Here is a 20,541-nt window from a genome sequence, read left to right as displayed (position 1 = left end):
TTAATGAGAAGCCATCTTCCCATTAATATTACTTCTCCCTCTATATTTGCCTGTTTTGGTTTTAATCCTCATTTTCCTTCGTAATTCTCTGTCGTGTCCTCAGATTACAATAAGAGACCCTAACCAAGGAGGTCGAGACATTACAGAGGAGATTATGTCAGGAGGCCGAAGTCGCTCCACCCCCACCCCACCACAGGTAAGTTGATGTAGCATGTTTTTAACCAAAGCTACATAACACAGAAGACTCACAAGCACACAGTTAATGTCAGTTTTTCTTCTGTTTGGTTAGAGTTGCTTTACATCATACTGACCAAGGTGCAGACTGTCAGCTTTCTAAGTCATCATAATCACAATTATTTTTAGCTAGAAGCTTATTTTCTCCTGGTCAGATGGAAAAATGTGTGCTGTCCTCAGGTGTAAGGTCATACGTGGTACCAGTGTGTGTTTTGTGTTTTTTTTTTTCACAGACAGCTATATCTGGATCAGAAAGTTCAGCAGAGCCACAGGCTAACGGTGAGAGCATCCCAGCTGCTGCTACACCAGCTCCGGTTAGACCAGGTGAGCCTTTATCACCATCACAGAAACAGAAATGGTGTAACACCCCAGATTAACTCGGTTTTCATCTGTCCACGGTGTTCTCCACCTCTCACTCAGCAGCAGCTCAGACCAGCTGTCGTTTATCAAACCTTAACCCTTAAAACTCCACTATATTGTAGAAGAGCGTCATCGCTTACATCATCAGCAATTTCTCAGGAGCAATAGTGTGTAACTCTGTGGGGTAAATTGTGATGGATAGCTTAACTTTTAGGTGATCTACAGAAGTTTTCCAGGCATTTATATCCCATCCAGGAGGTTTAAAATGCAGCCACAAAATGTATTAGTGTTTATTCAGAGACTCTGTATGGTAAACCCACAATGAATGAACCATGAAAACACCATTATTTATCACATTTTAATCATAAAAAATGATTGATATCACTACTGTGTTGCTAAGAGGCCTCTATTTTGATCTGGAAAATATGATGAAGCCATTTCCTGTTAAACTTTCCACCAATCAGAGAGCTTAAATTGACGGTAATGTCCAATCAGGAGCAGCCAAAGATCAACAAGTGAGCAGAAAGTTCTATGTGTGTCTGAAAAGAACATTAATAATGGTCCTCTATGGCTGGAATAAAGCCAAGAAGACGTTTTTGTGGCACAAGAAAACAGCTGAGTTGGAGTTGGTTTTGTGAGGATAGTAGGTAAATAGTAGCAGAAATAACTGTTAATAGCAAAAAGCAGCAGGAGGAAAAAGTGTAAATATGTAAATAGTTTGTGTTTGTTTAATGCCAATATTTTGTCTCCTGAAAGCCAAGACTTGAGAGAATGATGTGCAGATGAGAAAAGGCTTGGTCACTGTTGATCTGTGTTACTAATAAATCCTGTTTTTTGTTTTGGTTGACACTTATGATGCTATATCTATGATATATCAATCGACAACTGAGGCTGTCCTGAAAATAACGTCTGGATGTTGACTCTGATTAAAAGGGTTGAGCCTCTACATGCAGTTTCACATAAAAACAAAACAGGCTGACCAAAAATAACAAAAAATGTTTTGGCGTTTCAAGGGTTGAATGCAACATTCATTTGAGGCATTTTATATAAAAACATATAACACATTTACAGAGAAATACATACTTGGACCACTTCAGGCTCAAATAATCAGAAGGATCAACCTTCTTGATATGTGTGACTTTGTTTAATGAATTAGATTTCTGTCTGCAGTGAATTGGTCCCAAACTCCGCTGATGAAGCCATTCACTTTTTTGATACGATGTCCTTACAGACGTGGGAGCCTGAGGGACAGACAGCTTGAGTTAAGGCGATACGGCCAAAATATAACAAGTTAGATTTTCTCACATTAAATCCTAAAAACGTACTATAAATGACAAAAATGTCGAAACACAAGTAGTTTTTATTTTGGTCATCCTCTCTGGGACTTAATCTCACTTTAAAGTGCGACTGTGATATGGGCTTGCCTGCCTGTCACTGTAAACAAATGCAATCTAACTTTGCCATGAAGCATGTAGAGCTATGAATTACAAACAATACCCCAACTACCAGGGAGGTATTCAGGTTCCAGATTTTCATAAAAAAAAACACAAACTACAAATTCGAATTAGTCGAAAAAAATCTATTTATTGTTTAGTTTTGATTTGAGTTCTGCTCCACATGACGGAGAACTGGACAAAACCAAGACTGTGACATCTGCCATCTGGGACTGCAGATGGAAATTAGCTAGCAGCTAAATTTGGTTTAATACATCTTTTCTCCTCTGAGATTAATGTTTTATGTGCATGGTCCCTAACTAATAAAAATAAGCTAAACTGAATGAAAAACGAGCTGGAAGTTTCGGGTGTTATCAGCTGTTTCTGGGACATTCAGACCTTGAGAGTTGGTGATGATGTCACTGACTCACCTGTGAGGTTTTCACCTGCCTGACCAACATCTGAGGTGTTTTGATAACATGACTGCAGGTTGTGAAACCACCTGGAGAGTGGAGGCTGCAGGTGTATAACATGTGATGCTGTCTACATGTCAGGCAGTTGTTGGATCATCCTGAGGGATGTTGTCAGACTCCTCCCACTTTTGTTCAGCTCCTGTTTTATCCATCTTTATTCTGTTTGGCTATATTGGATAAAAACATGAAGACATTTGGGTTCCTGCACAAATAATTTCAGCCGTTAAACATGCTGTCTGCAGTCTTGGTAACGTTTTGTCCTAACTTTTGATTTTCCAGATGACCGAGGGAAACTTACGCCTCCCCCTCTGTCACAGACGCCTGAGCTTATGAAGGGCGACCCCCTACCCACAGAGGCTTCCTCCTCTGACACGAACACTAAGGCGCCTGCACCCCCTCTACCCTCAGTATCAAAAGACACCCCTTCTGACACCGTTTCCACATCCTGTGCTGCTGTCGCAGATGCGATGGATGCTCCCCCGCCTCCAAGGGAGGCAACTCCACCCCCTGAGTTAGCACCAGAAGTACCTGCCTACCCTGCACCTCTTCCTGACCCTGCACCCACCTCCTCTGCACAAAATGAAATGGACCCCAAGGCAGAAGAGGAGGTGGAGGAGGTGAAAGAGGAGGAGGCAGAAGCCTCTGTGGACACGTGCCATGCTCCTCCCTCCTCTAACGGTACAGCAGAGGTGGAGCAAGAGAAGCTGTCAGTCACATTACCACCTAGTAACCTGGACGACCCTCTAGAGTCTCCCATTGCACAGCCTGAGGAGCTCCGCCTTCCCAATGGCCTCCCTCTCCCAGCTCCTCAGGACCCTGAGGCTCCCATCGTCAGCATGGCCGAGCGCGACGACAGCCCCATAGCTGAGCCGGACATCAGTCAGCAACCAGACTCACAGACCCCCATAACTGTAACCGAGGCAACAGCCAAACTAACTGTCCAAGCCACACCTACACCTTTGGACCAGTCAGCACCTACACCTGCTGAGGAGTGTCCTGATGAAGCGGTCGTCAAAGCAACGCCTGCTCAGCCTGAGGTACAAGAACTGCTTTCTGATGCTGCTCCGCATGTTAAAGTAGAAGCAGCAGAGACTCAGTCCAACGCCAAGGAGGAGACGTCGTCTCATGCAGAGACAGTTTCCACAGCCGAAAGCACACCAGAGACATCGTCCATTCCTCTTCGTCCCACAGCAGAGAACAGGGAGGACACCCCTCCTCCTCAGATCGTCAACCCCCCCCCTGTAGAAAATACTATGCAAGGTCAGTTTTTCACTTCTTCATCCTGTGACAGCGTTCATCATCTACTCCACATCCTGGTCTGTAGAAAAATGTTCAGATTCCTGTTTTGTGTTGATCTGAAGCTGCTGTTGCCTTTCTGCAGCTGCTTTGTCTGTGCCAAAGAAGAAGAGAAAGATGAAGGATCTGAACAAAAAGGAGGCGGTGGGAGACCTCCTAGATGCCTTTAAGGAGGTGTGTGCTAAATCTTTTCATTCACTTTTTTATTTCATCAGCAGTTTTACATTTTTTAAATGCAAAACAGCTGTAACATTTTGCTTTCTGCCTGCACGTTGTGCATTAAATTCGAGTTCAGTTCTGTGTTCTGGACTTCTCTCAGCCGTATTTGATCATAATATGTGTTTGGGATTTCTGGAGTGGTTTTACAATGGTTCTCCTCGTACACCTCTCTGACAAAAGTTTTAGCGTTTTTATAAATCAGTTTCTAAATTAATCGATTCAGCTTGCCTGTGGGGTACCTCAGGGTTTTGTCCTGGTCCCAATACCTTTACTTTTATATCTGCTTCTTGTAAAGGCCCATTTATTCTCTATGTAAAAGACGGATATGGAGCATTTCATCCATCCAGCGTCATTTACCTGTGTAATTTGGTTCATTTTTGGCGATCTTGCAGAAACCACAGGGGCAGTGTTGAGCGGTACAGCTATGTGCGACCTGCGAAAGGAATAAAGAAAAAGGTGCAGTGTATTTAATGGCTGTACAGCCCAACACTGTCACTGCAGCTTTTTCTTCTTTGTCTTTTTCTTAGAATGTGCATTATCACGATCTCCTTCACCTTCACCACATGTACTATTGACTAAAACTGATGTTGAGCTCTAAATTCTGCGCTGCCCTCTGGTGTATGTATTGCCTAACAACCATGCCAGGATAAAGGACAGATGGAAGTATGAGAGCAGTGATGTTTGAAGCGTGCATACCTATTTATGCACATAAAGGGACCATAAAAAGGACAGATAATTAGCAAGGACAGAGTTGTGTCTTAGCACTTATGTGCTGATAATATCCAGCTCTTCTAAGCCCAGAGTTCTATATAAAATTTCCTCCTTAGCTAACTGCTTTTCAACCAGTAGTTAAGTGATCTTTTTTATATAATAAATTACTCTGGGTAAACAAAATTTAATTTTATCCCCTGACCGTGTCACCCCTCTAATAAATCAGAATGTAGGCCTTTACTTCGGTCCAGCCTTATTGTGTCCAAGGTTGAACTATTCATGCTTTTATTTCCTATCCTTTTACTTCCTTAAATAAGGCGCTTAAGTGCGTTCAAATCATCCAAAACTTAGCATACAGTACAAGCAGGCCGTATCGTGACTGTTTCAGCCTTCCTTCACTGGTTACGATTTGGCTTAACAGTCAGATGACTGGGTTTTGTTCACTGTAGTTTTTTATTATTATTATTATTCTGTTTTTTTAACAGGTTTTAAAACCTGTTCACTCTGTAGTTCTGTGTTCTATGATGCACTTTGTGATTTTATATCTGTGAAAGATGCTATAGATTTATCATAAATATTATTATTATTTTATTTTTTTTACCGCAGGAGCAGGTAGTTGTCCCACCAGAGCCCGAGCCGGCTCCCGCCCCAGCACCAGAACCTCCTGCTGCTACTTCTCCTGCCCCCGACGAGGCAGAGCTGACATGGGAGGATAAGGAGGACAAATTAGATGCAGAGAACATTCAGCCTGATTCTCCCAATCAGACCTCCACCGACATGAAGTACCAGTACAAAGAGGGTGGGTCTCTGTCCTGATCTCACTGATGTTCTCTTTGCTGAAGCTTCAGGATATTTACCTCACTGTGCCAAGTCAGGTTTCATATTTTCCTCCTCTCCACTGTGCTGAGAGGAGAACGTGGTGTTTTTTTTTTGTTTGTTTTTTTTTTTCATGGTAGAAAACTCATTTTTTTATGCTGCTTCTGTTTCAGAACAATGGAAACCAATAAACACAGAAGAGAAGAAGAAATATGACAGAGAGTTTCTTTTGGGATTCCAGTTCATCTCAGCCAGCATGAACAAGCCTGAGGGTTTACCAGCCATCAGCGATGTGGTCCTTGACAAGGTGCAGACTCTTTCCTCTGGTCTCAGACGGTTTCACTTGTTCTGTTTAGCCATTTCCATACATGACCTACTGGTACACACTTTCTCTTCAGTGGTTGCTGACTCACACAGCCGGAGACTTTTTATTGGAGATGTGGTCTCACAGCCGTCTCTCTGTAGCTCTCAGAAAGCAGGATGCAGATCAAGAATTGGGTTGTGGAAAGCACCGTTTTTTTTAAAAAGCATTGAAAATGGCAGCAGAGGCTTTCTGTGTTGAAATTAAGGAGATGTGGAGTGGAAGCAGCATGTTATTATAGAAAGTCCAGAGAAAACGACCTGAACATTTCAGGATTCATGTGTGAAAATGACTTGCCGTAATTAACTTTTCCTTCTCCTTGCAGGACCCATAAGTCTGGAATTTGTTTTCGGGTGTTTTTTTTTTAAATAATTTTTTATCTCATCATCAGGAATTGAATTGTTACGACAGACCTTTATCATCCAGCTAATGATGATTGTTTGTGTCTGTCCAGGCAAACAAGACCCCTCTCCGTCAGCTCGACCCCAGCCGCCTCCCAGGGATGAACTGTGGACCTGACTTCACACCTTCTTTCGCCAACCTTGGCAGGCCAGGCATGGGAGGAGGAAGCAGAGGACCGGTGAGTTAACATCCTGACCCAGCGCTCTGCTCATAAAAGTGCAGTCATTACAGTCAAAAAATATTCCCTCCCCCCCACCAGCCTCCAGGTTTGGGCATGGGAGTCGGTGGTCCCCGTCGCTCTCAGCAAATTCAGAGGAAAGAGCCACGGAAGATCATCACCAGCATGTCGCTTAATGATGACGTGCAGCTCAACAAGGCGGAGAAGGCTTGGAAACCTTCGGTGAAGAAACCCACTCGCAGCCGCGCGGTGGAGGAGACGGTGGAGGAGAGCGACGTGGAGCAGATGAAGACCCAGGATCTGTTTAAACGGGTCCGCAGTATCCTCAACAAACTCACCCCTCAGAAGTTTCAGCAGCTGATGAGACAGGTGTCAGAACTGACCATCGACACTGAAGAGCGGCTGAAGGGAGTCATAGACCTGACCTTTGAGAAGGCCATCTCTGAGCCGGACTTCTCTGTGGCCTACGCCAACATGTGCCGCTGCCTTTCCGGGGTAAGATGTGGAAATGTGGTGTAATGATTGTTTTCTCTCTGATGGAGCTAAAACATCTGTGTGGAGCTTCAGTAATGACCCAACTGACAAGGACTTGAGGACCAGACCTGCGACTCAGTACACCCTGAGATTCTTGTTTTCTGCTCTTTTCTAACGTCTTACTGCTGTTTTCAGGTCAAGGTCCAAACCTCAGATAAGCCGGGACTTGGTCCAAATTTCCGTAAACTGCTGCTAAATCGATGCCAGAAGGAGTTTGAGAAGGATAAGGATGACGATGAGATCTTTGAGAAGAAGCAGAAGGAGCTGGAAGCTGCGTCTGGGGTAAATAATGGTTAAACTGCATGAGATACAGCAGACCATTTCTCTTCAGTTTTTGTTTTTATTTCATGTTTTTCTGTCTGAACATTTTCCTGTCAGGAGGAGGAGAAGCAGCGGCTTATTGAGGAGCTGGAAGATGCTAAAGACAAGGCCAGGAGGCGCTCGCTGGGCAACATCAAGTTCATCGGCGAGCTGTTCAAACTCAAAATGCTCACAGAGGTCATCATGCACGACTGCATTGTAAAGCTGCTCAAAAACCACGACGAGGAGTCCCTGGAGTGCCTCTGCAGACTGCTGTCCACCATTGGCAAGGACCTCGACTTTGAGAAGGCCAAGGTACGAACACTCAAACTGACAGGGGGTATTAATGTAGAACATGAGCATCCACAACTGACCAACACATGGTGCTCTTCTTTAGCCTCGTATGGACCAGTACTTCAACCAGGTGGAGAAAATCATAAAGGAGAGAAAGACCACGTCCAGGATCCGCTTCATGTTACAGGATGTTCTGGACCTTCGGCGGGTAAATCAAAACACAAAATCGGACGAATTTCATGTTGTTTTTTTTCCCTTCATAGTACAGAAGCAAAGCATCACTGCTGTCTGGTTGTAGACTGGAAATAAAAATAACGAAAGATGAAAAGTACATACAATTATATTCATTCCAACGTTATACAAATCACAACAAAGTCGTCTAAAGGCACTTTTGTAGGCTTCAGTTAATTGTAGTCCAGTTATAATCTGATTAAAACAATTTATATGATCCATATTTGTCTAGTTTATAATAACTATGTTCATATAAATTAAATTCATAAAAATGATCTAGCTGAGGAAAGGACACCAGATGTACCTGGTTCGATCCTTCAGGGTTTATCACTTTTTTTGGATTGCTTGTTTTTAGTATCTCATATTGTTCATTTTGTGGTTCAGTTAGTGTTTACGGTAGTTTTTGGAGTGTGTGTGTGTGTGTGTGTGTGTGTGTTTCTTTCAACTGTGTCCATAATCTGTCAGTTAGATGTAAAAACTTATGGTCATATTTTGGTGTTTAGTGTGTCTTTATTTTGTGTTTGGTGTAGTGTAAGTGTGTGTGTCCACAGCCCACAGACATGCACACTGGTCTTTAGCCCTGACCTGTGTGAGTCTCAGGTGGGCTCAGAGAGAAGAGTCTTCCTCAGCTGTTTAATGCAGAGCGGCTCCCGAACACAGAACCACTCTGTGCCATAGGCTGAGACAACAGGACCACCGTGTCCTCTCATAGCACCAAAATCATCACACGTTTGTTTAATGAGCCTATCTTATGTCATAGAACCTTGTCTGTTTGCTTGTTATGTTTTCATTTCCTTCATTTGATGTCAGAGCAGTTTGTATATTATTTATGTGTATTTATGATTAACAGACACACCAATATGAGCGTCAACTTCTGTTTTTGTGGCATGATCTCTACATAGTCAATCTGGACCTTTCAGAGCATTTCCTGTGCATCAGAGGAAATAAATCACTTTACTTTTTTAGTGCTTAAAAATAAATATTTAAATGTACCAGACCAGCCATGATTCCTTCCTTCACCTCATCAACATGTTTGTCCTGATATAAGATCGGGTTTAAACCTGACTGCCAGAATGTCAGCCTTTCCAAGAGTATCCTCATCGCTTTCATCATCATCATCGTGTCTCTGAATGCTTCCTCCACCAGAACAACTGGGTTCCACGCCGAGGCGACCAGGGCCCCAAGACCATTGACCAGATCCACAAAGAAGCTGAGCTGGAGGAACACAGGGAGCAGATGAAAGTACAGCAAGCCCTCATCTCCAAGAAGGAGCTGAGCGGAGGTCCAGGAGGCAGGATGGGTGGAGGAGGTCCTGGAGGTCGGGTGGGCCCTCACACACCAGGCCGCGGCGCTCCTCCCCAGGATGAAGGCTGGAATACAGTGCCCATCTCCAAAAACCGACCCATTGACACCTCTCGCCTTAGTAAAATCACAAAGGTAAGAGAAGGTAAATGATTCTTAGATGATGTTTCTGTCCTTCATAGTTCTTCAGGTGTTCATTCTCTCCTCCTCAGACTCCCGTTCTGGACTTCAACAATCAGTTACTGGCTCCAGGAGGTAAAGGCACGTGGGGCAGCTGGGGTAAAGGCAGCAGTGGTGGCACCAGTGCCAAACCTGCAGATTCTGGTAAGTTCTCTTTGCTGAAGTTCTCACAGACCAAGTGGACAACTAGTTGAGCTCCTTAAACCTAAAGCTCAGTTTGGTTGATCCTCAGGCTCAGAGTCAGGAAACCGTCCAGCCACCAGCACCCTGAACCGGTTCTCCGCCTTGCAGCAGCCTCTGTCCTCATCAGGCTCTACACTGGATTCTGACAGACGAGTTCCTCAGAGGTGAGGGCACAGCTCACACTGTCCATATTCCCCCAACAAACACAGAGTCTGCAGCTGCTGCGCTTTTCTCCACCACAGAAACAGCTCCAGTCGAGAGCGCAGCGATCGCTTTGACCGCTCTGACCGCGGTGCCGATCGCTTCGACCGGCGGGACGAGCGGCGGGACGAGCGCGACCGAAACCGCCTCCAGGTCACCAAACGCAGCTTCAGCCGGGAGAAGGAGCAGAGCCGGGAGAGAGAGCAGCGCGGGTCTGCCCATCCTGTTCGCCGAGGGGCGAGCATGACGGACGAGCAAGACCGAAGCAGCAGAGAGCGAGCGAGGAGCAAAGAGAGCGGTAAACAAAAAAAAAAAAGGATAATTTTCTGTAGTGACTGATCAGTTAATTTGTGTTTTGATGTACCTTTTAGCTGTAGTTGTGTGTTTTTCCCACATTGGAAACAGACTTCATATTTCTGTCTCAGTCAGGTCTGTTAGCTGTCGGCTGTTGCTTCTCAGTCTCACTGTGTAACACTGACCATTTTACACGCACCATGACTGATCCATCAAAGAAATGCAAGAGGACATTATTAGAGTGAGAGAGGAAAAGAGAGAGAGAAAGGGACAGAGTAAAGGCAGATTTATACTCGCACGGCGTCTGCGTGCGGTTGGCCACGGCGTAGCTGATGCTGGTGAGTTTGTTTATCAAACTCGAGCGTAGGGGGTGCGCGTCGTTTTGGTGTGGCGTTGCAGTTTGTCCTCCTAAAGTGAAGGTGGTAGCAGGAGTGGTATCGGCCGGTAAACTCACCAGGTCGGAGTTCTTTTGATGGTTCACTTAAGTTCAGTAGGTATTTTCTGTTTTAAAACAACAATAGCGTCCAGTATGGTTCAGTGTTTTTATTAGCTTGTGGATAAAAACAAATAATTCAATCAGCCTCTCATCAACTTGATCCATTGGGTATTTTTTTTAAAAGTGGCAGTTACTACACAAATTCAGCAAGAAGATCCAGAAATCTGAAAAACTTGTAATCCCAAATTGACCAACCATAAGGGAGTACCATCTGGGTAGCAGGGGTGTACGTCAGGTCTGGAAGAGGTGCGTGTTGGGCCTCCGTGGAGCTACGCAGCGCCTACGGCCACGCAATTATAAATTCGCTTTTAGAGATAAGACAACATTAGACTGACTTTTACTGGCTGGAGAGATCTCAGAGAAGAGACAGGATGTAAGATGGATGCTGAATAAGCTGTCTTTAGGAGGCGCCTCATTGGGAAAATACGCCAAAATTCAGTAATTAAGCTTTAAATAACCTGCATGGATAGATGTGCAGTCCTTAAAAAAAAAAAAACAACTCAGCCTAGAGTGGAAGTTGTCTTCTAGTTTTCTTGATGCTTTATTGCCACTAACACTAAAAAGTGTTGACCAGAATTCCAAATGCTACTACTGGGTGGTTAATTGTGATATATGAAATGGGCCATCCTGTTAATGTGTTTAAAAAAACATCAATGCTTTGACTCCACAGTGAATCTCTTTGCATTAACTCGTTAATTTTGACAGACCTATTTGAAAGTTAACTCAACCTGTTGTGATTTGACTTTCATAACAAACCGGTTAAATTCCCTGCTGGGAATAAATGGATGTTCTGAGGTGATGATCAGACAGGCCGTGAGTTTTATCTCTAGATCAACTGACGATTTGTTCATGCTCATCACATCACATTTAATCAATTGTAGTGTAGTTATAATAATTATATAGAGCTGATTATATTAGAGAAAGCTGGCACATCTGTGTGAACGGTATTTTATGTTTTGTATGTGCACAGTGAAGCAGGAGACAGCTGCCAACCCCCCACCTCCCCAGACCCCCACCAAACCTGCCTTGACAGAGGAAGAAATGGAAAAGAAGTCCACAGCTATCATAGAGGAATATCTCCACATCAATGACATGAAGGTCTGTCATGATCTGTGTACTGAAACGGAGAGGAAAGAGGAATGACTTCCCATGACCCTCCCCGTATGTCCTTTTTCTCCCGACAGGAGGCTCTGCAGTGTGTGCAGGAGCTGAACAGCACTCCGCTGCTGTATGTGTTCGTACGAAACGGGCTGGAGTCCACGCTGGAGCGCAGCACCATCGCCAGAGAGCACATGGGCTTGCTGCTGCACCAGCTCATCAAGACCGGCACCCTCCCTGCAGAGCAGTACTACAAAGGGTCAGTATGACCCAGAGCAGCTGCTCAAGAGTAAACAATTCAGGAATAGCTTACTCTGAGAGCCGTTCGAGCCCTCAGTGTTGTCGCTGTGTGTTTTTAGGCTTCAGGACATCCTGGAGGTAGCTGAAGACATGGCGATAGACATCCCCCACATCTTCCTCTACCTGGCAGAGCTGACCACCCCCATGCTGCACGAGGGAGGAATCCCCATGGGAGAACTGTTCAGGTTGCTTACAGTCCCTTGATTTTAACCCTAGCACGGTTATAAATGGTTCAGTCTGATGTGTGATTGATGCTGACCCATTTGGTCTTCAGGGAGATCTCAAAGCCCCTGATCCCGCTGGGTAAAGCTGGAGTCCTGCTGGTCCACATCCTCACTTTACTCTGCAATGGAATGGTGAGAGCTGATGGCTGTGGTGCATCTGGGTTTTTAAACAAACCTGAAGTTCTGATGAGGGATTCTGTTCATGTTTGTCCATCTCTAAATGACCTGTGTTTTTATCACATCAGAGCCATAAAAAGGCTGGAACCATGTGGAGGGAGGCAGGCCTTCGGTGGACGGATTTCCTTCCCGAGGACGTCGACGTCAATAAGTTTGTAACAGAGAAGGTGAGAGATCATAGACTAACTCGTTACAGATCAGGACATTTCTGGATTCGTGGATTCACTGAAATGGTTGATTGATCATGTTTGCTGAAACAGAGAATTACTTGTCAGCCATTCGCACGAATTCTACATTTAATACATCTTCAATAAATCTCAGCATTCTTCCACATTACCTGACATACGTCACTCTGTCATCAACTTCACTTTTATGATTCTGATTGTGAACATGCAGACATGTGAGAGAAAATCTCATCTTTCATCTAAAATTACCATAAGGCACTGTGGAGATACCAGCTACAAAACTTGTTCCATAGATATCATGCTCTCTTGCTTTTTCTCTCTGACCTGCTTTTCTGTCACACAATCGTCCAATAAAGGCTCCAGAGCCTAAAAATACTTCCCCAGTGTTGACCATAAAAGTGGAGGTAAACTGTTTGTACTGCGTGCAACATTGTGGTGAAAGACAAATGAAAGTTGTCAACTAACATTTTTCTGCAGTAAAACAGCAGAGAAAATCTGAAATGCACAAGAAATTAGGATAAATCACCACGATGAGTCTATAACATCCAGATCTGCCGATTATGTGCAGGCTATGTGGCAGGGTCGACGACTACAGCCAAGTTTATTCTGACCAACTGAATGGCAGGCCAAATTTATAATGTGTGTGTGTGTGTATAATAGGGATGGGACTCAATTAAAAACTTAAATACAAGTTTTGTAATTATTTCTCAATTAACAGCATAACTATTTGCTTCAAAAAGCAACATTTTTTTATTTAAATGGATTTTAGTGGACAACTGAATCAGTTAATAGACGCAGACATTAATATTGTAAAAATCAAGCTCTAAAAATGTCTGGAGAAACGCATTTAATTGCCTTTTAATTCAAAACAGTAGAAAAAGAAATAAAAAAATATCCCTGGCCCAAAATGAGCAGACCTAAAGTTGTGGCTGTTCTCCAACCAAGAGTCTACAACTTGTCACAGTTCTTTTAACTTTTAAAATGTTTTCGTCTACACTCTTCGTTAATAGGCATTAATATCTGACAGCACAGCAGGGCGGGATCAGCCAGCAGCAGCTTCGCGGGTTATTTCAGTCTGGTCCTGGAGCAGAGGTGACCGTCTCATGTGAGCTAACGGACGGGGGCGGGGCGGAAGCTGCTTACTGAGAAGAAGTAAACATGCTTTCACATTAGTTTCCAAAAGTCTCCGATAACAGCAGAAAAAGTCGCTGGATTTGTCACTAGTCACTTCTTTGGATGAGTCACTAGGTGGGTCTGAAAACTCGTTAAATAGAGCGCCGAAGTAGTTAAATTAGCATCATTGATTTAGCCGAGCTCTGACTTATGTCTCAGTTTAATCGGTGTACCGGAAACCGTGCACTGACAAACGTTCCGCGTTGTTTGGAACTGCGATTTAATCCGTTCATTTTTTTGTAATTAATTAATCGTAAACAACACGTTAACATCCCAACCCGTATATATTAATAAACGTGTGTCCAAACCCGAGTGATTTTTACTTTTTTCTATTTTTAACATTGTGTGGGCTCTAGTGTTTTTTATTGTTCAGCAGGTAGATGAGAAAGTGGGTCAGAGACGTCGGTATCAAACCTAGTCTGTTGCGCTTATGGGGCAGCTTCTCTGCCAGTTCAACCTAACAGCGCGCCCACAGCAACACCGAAAGTCATTTTCCTCGTCTTTCCATCTGGTCTTTTTGCCCCTTAAGCAACATTTCTGAGGGTTTAGTAACTGTGCTGCTCAGGTCTTTTGGCTCTACTATCGGGGAAAAAGTCCAACAGAAACAGCTGCTAAACTTTCCTGCTTCCACTTGAGGACAGGTGCTTACTCCTGGGTGTAGCAGGGGCTAGCTTCAGGGTTAGCTCCTTTCACTTTACCCAGCAGTGGTGAAGCAGACTGTTTTTTTTTTTTTGTTGTTGTTGTGGTTGTTTTTTTAATCAATAATTAGGTAGGTCAAATATTATTGGCCCGCAGGCCACCAGTTGCCAACCACTGCTAAGTGGTTTTCCCTCTTTTCTTCTTTTTCTTTTTCACTTCTTGTTTGAGCAGTAAGCAGATTTAACTCTTCTAAATGGTAAAACACACAGTGCTACATAAGTGCAGGGACATTTTATGTGTTGTAATCTTTACATATATGGTTGCCTTTTGTGACTGTCAACCATTGGATTTTTATTATTAAATCTATTGGCTATGAAATTTAACGAGGGAGCATGTTAATCAGTTTGAATTTTTTATAGTAATGAGGTTTATTGCAGAGGGTTGTTGCTTGTTTAATGGCATTTATATTGTTTTAACTTGACTGTATTTGTTATACTGCCCTGGGGCCGCAGATGGAAATTAGCTAGTCTCTAAGTCTGGTACAATGCATCTTTTCTCTTCTGAGGTTGTTTTATGTGCATGGTCCCGACAAATTAAAACTTACTTTCCTAGTGTACTTTTATCAATAACATAAATACATTTCAGGTGCTTTTGCAAGAAAAAAAGCTGTAACTTTTATCACAACTTTTCATTAAAGTTGCCACAAACCAGGCATTTTAGGTCCCAACAATCATAAAAAAAACCCACTGAAATCATCTGGCTGAAACGTGAGTATGACGAGCTTCTCTGTCTGCAGAATGTTGAGTTCACTCTGGGCGACGAGTCGGAGAAGAGCAGGAAGAAGGAGATGAGCGCTGCTGAGCTGACCAAACACCTGGACAGACTGATCCAGGATCAGGCCGACAATCAGAGGATCTTTGACTGGGTGGAGGTTTGTGTCCTGCTTCATCTTCTCCACCATTTACTTCCACTGAAGGCTTTAAAATCAAACATAAGGCCCAGATGAAAACTGTCTTGTTGTTGCAGGCCAACCTGGACGAGCAGCAGATGTCCTCTAACATGTTTGTCAGAGTACTGATGACCTGCATCTGTCAGTCAGCAATCATCTGTGAGTAAATCTGGACTCATTAAGGATGATCAGCCTCTTGGGGGTGTTGGGATTAACATACAGTTTCACAAGGTGCAACGTCAGGTCTGTAATGAAATATCAACATGTGTGGTTCCCACTGAAAGTGCAGGATCTCAGCTAAAAGCTCATTATTCTAGCAACGGTTACATGGATTTGATTGGTCGACGACATTCTGCGTCAGATATTTCCCTCCTTACGGCTGATGATTGGTGAGATCGATGTAAACATGGCGACATCACCGGAACTCTACTGAGTTCTTCCTGTTATGCAGGGAACCACCTGTTTGCAGTGGTTTGCTCCACTTTTTATCTTCTTCTGGATAAAATGGCACCCCAAAAGAAAAGTTCCCCTACAGAAGTGTTGGAGATGGTTTTAAAGACAGTGGGACAGAGTTGTGTGTCCCAGATTTCTTATTGGATGACGAGGACCTCGGTGAAAAACACCTGGATGTGTCTTAACTAAAACGTCTGTAACTTTGCTCTGTTTTTCTTCAGCTCCATGAATCTTTGCACAGACGATGTTCACATGTTGATTCATAATTTTCTTTAGTTTTTCTAATGTAGCTCATTTTTGAAGGGGTTAGTTACTGTAAAATGCAAAAAAAAAAAAAAATAGGTACAGAAGAAATCCTTAATTTTTTTTCCTTTGTTCCATCCTTATTTACTTTAACCTAGCAGCATCTGCGGTGGTGTTTCCACCTCTGATAAAATCTCAGTGTTGGCTTTATTTAGATACCACAGTGGTTTACACAGAGTTTATCATTGCAGAAAATCATCAATTCTTTTTGTTTATGGCATTTTCAAGCAGAAACCCCTGCTGGGGCTGTAGAAGTTAAATCAAATGAATGATTTTGCCTGCAGGTGAAAACCCCTACAAGGTGGACGGGGAGCAGATCAAGCAGAGAGCCAAGCTGCTGCAGAGATATCTGAAGGATGAGCAGAAGGAGCTGCAGGCTCTCTACTCCCTGCAGGCCCTGATGGTGCAGATGGAGCAGCCTGCCAGTAAGCAGCTCCACTTTAACTTAACATTTCTCTTCATGTTTAGACTTTTTAAAAATAATACGTTGATCGTTTATCTCCTCCATCCATCAGATTTGCTGCGAATGTTCTTCGACACGCTTTACGACGAGGACGTGATCAAAGAGGAGGCCTTCTACAAGTGGGAGTCTAGCAAAGACCCCGCCGAGCAGCAGGGTAAAGGCGTGGCCCTCAAGTCCGTCACCGCCTTCTTCACGTGGCTCCGCGAGGCCGAGGACGAGTCGGACAACAGCTAGGAGGAGGCGGGGGAACCGGAGAGGATCTGTGGAGGATTCAGAAGAGTCTGAATCAGCAAAATCCTTCTGCTTAAACAGAAAAAATGAGAAAAAAATTTCTTCAACTGGGAGAGATCGTATTCTGGATCGAACGTTCGATCATTATTTACTTTCCTGTTTCGCGTTTTTTTTCTGGGCGACAGAATGTCTTTTTGAAGTAAATACAGCATCAGAGAATCTACGAGGACGCTGAGCAGCACGATGAAGGCTGTTTACTGCAGTATTTTTTCAGCTTGTTTCCAGACGGCTTTTCCTTGCCATGGCAACACTATTCAAGAGTCAGTTTTTTTTTTGCTTAAAGACAGATTAAAACTAAAGAGCTGTTCACATCTATATTTTTGAGGAACTTGTGTGTTACGGCGTAAGCGGGCGCCGTTGCGCCGCATGGCGTGCTGACGTAGACGATGGTTTCTGTTTCCCAGCGTCAGACGAGTGGAGTGTTTTCTAATAGAAACAAACGAAGAGGAGCAGCGGCGGACTGGAAACGGTGAGGAGAGGGCCGATGAAATGCCATTTCACCTGCTTTCCTATTTTCCCAAAAAAGAAAGAAAAAAGATCTGGACTAAGAGGGAGAGCACGCCTCCTCCACAGCCTGATGTTGGATTTTAAAAAGAGAAAACTTGAAGAAAACCTTCAAAAATCCACTTTAATAAAACAAAAGACTTAAGAAAACAAAGTTAACTGCATATTTTAAGGCCTTTTTCTTCCATGAGTGGAAATGCATTTCAGAAGAGTTCTGTAAATATATGACGGAATTTTTTTCTTTTTTTAAAGAGAAGATGCTAATCTACCCCTCCACCCCCTTCTCCTCAGTTTTTCCCTGTATTTATATTTCTCTCTCCTCAGCTAGCAGAAGGTGCTTGTAATTACCCAACCCATTGATTACATTTAATTGAAAATTTGTACATACATTTTTGCTTTACTTTATTAAAAAGATATTTAATTAAATAAAGAAGCGTCTGTTTTCACGTAGAAATGATCAGTTTCCATCCTGCAGGACGTGTGTTTGTGAATCCAGAGGAAAGTTTCTTTGCTTTTATTTCCAGATGTTTTGTGACGGCGCTCTCGTTACGTTAGTGATGATTAAACATATGATGTTTCCTTAATTTGTTATCCGAGAGCCGGGGTTCGGATTAGAGAGACGGTGGAACTTTTTCCTGGATCGGATGTCCCGGCGAAGGCTGGAAACTGAGACGGACCTGTGGTCAGTGGCGATGTAACAGGGGGAAACGAGGAAGAGGATTCTCTTTGTTATGTCATCCTCGTGTTTGGAGCAGCGCTGGAGTTTTTGGGGAATTCCAGAAAGTTCTCCTCAGCATGTGGCTTGGTGATCTGCTGGTCGGATGGAGGGAAAAGCAACGCCGCCACACACGGGTTGATTGGGAATCACTTCAGGCTCTGAGCTCAGCTGTTTTTTAATCTGAGGGTTTAGATTCAAAGATGTTGTAGCCAGATTTCTGAATGCAGATCATAAAAACATGAAGTCCAGTTGATGATATAATTGCAGGTTTTAAACACATTCAGAAAGCTACCAGATACCCATCACTCTCAGGTTTCCTGAGGATGCCCAGCTTTCCTCACCCAGGTCTGGATGGTCCAGCGCTCCTCTGAAAACTTGACGGCACACCGTGGCCGACTCCAGGGATGTCTAACATATTTAGTTCAGGGGCCACATACATCATTATTTGATCTTAAGTGGGCCAGACCAGTGAAATAAAAGCGTAATAACCTGTTAATAATGAAAACTGCATGTTTTTCCTTTTAAATTGCAAAGAAGTGTAAGTACATTTTCAACATGTTTACGTTTTATAAACTATCCTTTTAGAAAACGTGAACCTAAAATCTATTGAGAAAAAATATGTGAAATTTCAACATTTTGCCTCAGTTACACATTTCCATTTTTTAAATCTTATTTTCTGTTCATGCTTATGGTAATGCAGGCGGCCGGAGCTTGTCCCAGCGTTTAGGCGAGAAGCAGGGTTCACCCTGGACAGGTTGGACTGGACCAACTCAGAAACCAAGACTCTCACCCACCAGTTAACCTAACAGGCAAACTCCACAATCCTGCCTCATATTTTTATTTTGTTCTTTGTTTATAAACAACATATTTATGTTCATGTAGTTTATTTACATATTTTATTATTTTTATATAATTACTCATTTACATGTGCATTAAAACTTAACATCATGATGGATCGTCAAAATCGTCATAAAGTAACTTTTTCCAGATCAAGAAGTTATTTTAAATGTACATACATGTACATTTCTACATGTGTGTAGTAATCCTGGCTGCCTGGACTGACTCGCCTCATAAAACAAAATGAAGTCACATCTAATGAGTAAAAGAAAAGATAGAAGTTATCCTCCTACCTTGGAAATGTTTTAGATTTAAACCTAAAGAATGAAACTTCACATGGACAAATAAGGAATTAGTTATTTTTATTAAAAAAAATGATAATATCTTTTCTATTTCACAATTTCCACATTCATCCTGCAGCCCAGATTGGACCCACTGGTGGGCAGATTTTGGCCCCCACGCCGTATGTTTTCTCCACTTTGAATGGAGCTGCTCTGTATCCTGACATTTTGTGAAGACGTTGGGTCTCTGGACTGTAACACAAGCCTCAGTGGTCAGAAGAGAAGCGGGCCGCCCCCCAGCAGCAGCCAGAAATAGAAAATGAGTTTGTGTGGGCTGGTTTCTAAATGCTTGGTGCAGCAGACTGAGCGTGCTCAGCAAACTTGGAGTTTCTTTTGGCCCCAGATTTTTTTCAGGGCACTCAGATGTGTAGCAGAACTGTAACTCAGCCTCTGTAACCGGACCCCCGGCCCAGGCGTCACTTTAAACTCCCAGTTTCATCTTATCTCAGTTGTTCTTAGTCCTGCTGACACGCTGCACCTCAGGTCGGATCACAGCACCTCATCTATACCCTGCTTTCACTCAGCTGCACCGTCAGCCAGCTGGACTCTGGTTTCGTGTGAGATTTCCACACTGTTGCATCACTGGTGGACCCATCGTTCCTCTACATGAAGTTCTGCTAAAGTATATTTGCACAAGGTGCTGTGAGGACGTGAGTTTGCAGAGGGAAGCCCTGATGAAGCTCTCTGACAACCTGAAGTTTATCAGCTGATTTTAGCCACCAATAAAAATTCTCTGCCATTCCAGTCTGTCACAACTCAAACACTCTGATACAGGCTGAGCAAACATTAAGCTCAGACTCTGTGTTTGCTTGTGGTTGGCAGGAAAACAAGCCTTTACTGTATGTAATGATTAAAATGGAATGATTTCCCCCCTTTAAGTGAAATATTAGAAAATTAAAGTAATTTCTCATAACTTCAAATCTGTCTTACCTGAATAATCAGGGATCCACTGATTAAAGCTGAAACATGTTTTATTATAATTCAGTTCATTAAAAAGCTCTTTGTATAAAACTAATAATTTTAAATGTAATAAATGAAAAATGTAGCTATGTGTCATTAATGTAATTGCATTTTTTGCCAATAATGTAATAAATTATGATTATTTGCCTAGTATGAAACAAAGTAATGACTGCAGCTGACAATGTAATAATACATAAATAAACCTGCATTTTTCATCAGCTTTTGTGCAGTTTGCTTATCAAACTAGCCACGATTGCGTTATTGCCAAATTATTTGTTAAACAATGATTATTATTGGTAAATGGTCTGTATTTATATCGCGCTTTTACCCAAGCGCTTTGCAATATGCATCATCACACACACACCACAACCCACCAGGAGCAGTTTAGGGTTCGGTGTCTTGCTCAGGGACACCAAGACATGAACTCG

At 43.1% G+C, this 20,541-nt stretch overlaps 1 protein-coding gene across 1 annotated transcript in view; it reads left to right on the top strand.

The window, feature by feature from the left end:
* The window catches only part of LOC121645511 (eukaryotic translation initiation factor 4 gamma 1-like), a 51,386-nt gene extending 33,885 nt beyond the window's left edge, over positions 1-17,501 (top strand). The window contains exons 10-33 of the mRNA XM_041994004.1: positions 104-196; positions 468-558; positions 2,780-3,760; positions 3,882-3,970; positions 5,333-5,525; positions 5,716-5,849; positions 6,358-6,483; positions 6,565-6,978; positions 7,153-7,299; positions 7,396-7,632; positions 7,715-7,819; positions 8,989-9,279; positions 9,357-9,468; positions 9,557-9,671; positions 9,750-10,006; positions 11,469-11,596; positions 11,683-11,855; positions 11,956-12,081; positions 12,171-12,252; positions 12,366-12,464; positions 15,091-15,225; positions 15,321-15,402; positions 16,284-16,424; positions 16,515-17,501. Of these exons, the coding sequence (XP_041849938.1) occupies positions 104-196; positions 468-558; positions 2,780-3,760; positions 3,882-3,970; positions 5,333-5,525; positions 5,716-5,849; positions 6,358-6,483; positions 6,565-6,978; positions 7,153-7,299; positions 7,396-7,632; positions 7,715-7,819; positions 8,989-9,279; positions 9,357-9,468; positions 9,557-9,671; positions 9,750-10,006; positions 11,469-11,596; positions 11,683-11,855; positions 11,956-12,081; positions 12,171-12,252; positions 12,366-12,464; positions 15,091-15,225; positions 15,321-15,402; positions 16,284-16,424; positions 16,515-16,696 (4,533 nt within the window). The 3' untranslated portion in view covers positions 16,697-17,501. The remainder of the gene's footprint in view (positions 1-103; positions 197-467; positions 559-2,779; positions 3,761-3,881; positions 3,971-5,332; positions 5,526-5,715; positions 5,850-6,357; positions 6,484-6,564; positions 6,979-7,152; positions 7,300-7,395; positions 7,633-7,714; positions 7,820-8,988; positions 9,280-9,356; positions 9,469-9,556; positions 9,672-9,749; positions 10,007-11,468; positions 11,597-11,682; positions 11,856-11,955; positions 12,082-12,170; positions 12,253-12,365; positions 12,465-15,090; positions 15,226-15,320; positions 15,403-16,283; positions 16,425-16,514) is intronic.
* The last annotated feature ends 3,040 nt before the right edge of the window (positions 17,502-20,541 follow it).

The sequence above is a fragment of the Melanotaenia boesemani genome, chromosome 9 (genome assembly GCF_017639745.1).
Source record: "Melanotaenia boesemani isolate fMelBoe1 chromosome 9, fMelBoe1.pri, whole genome shotgun sequence".
NCBI lineage: Eukaryota > Metazoa > Chordata > Actinopteri > Atheriniformes > Melanotaeniidae > Melanotaenia > Melanotaenia boesemani.
The sequence above is the reverse complement of the archived record's forward strand: the minus strand, read 5'-3'. Positions and strand labels throughout refer to the sequence as shown.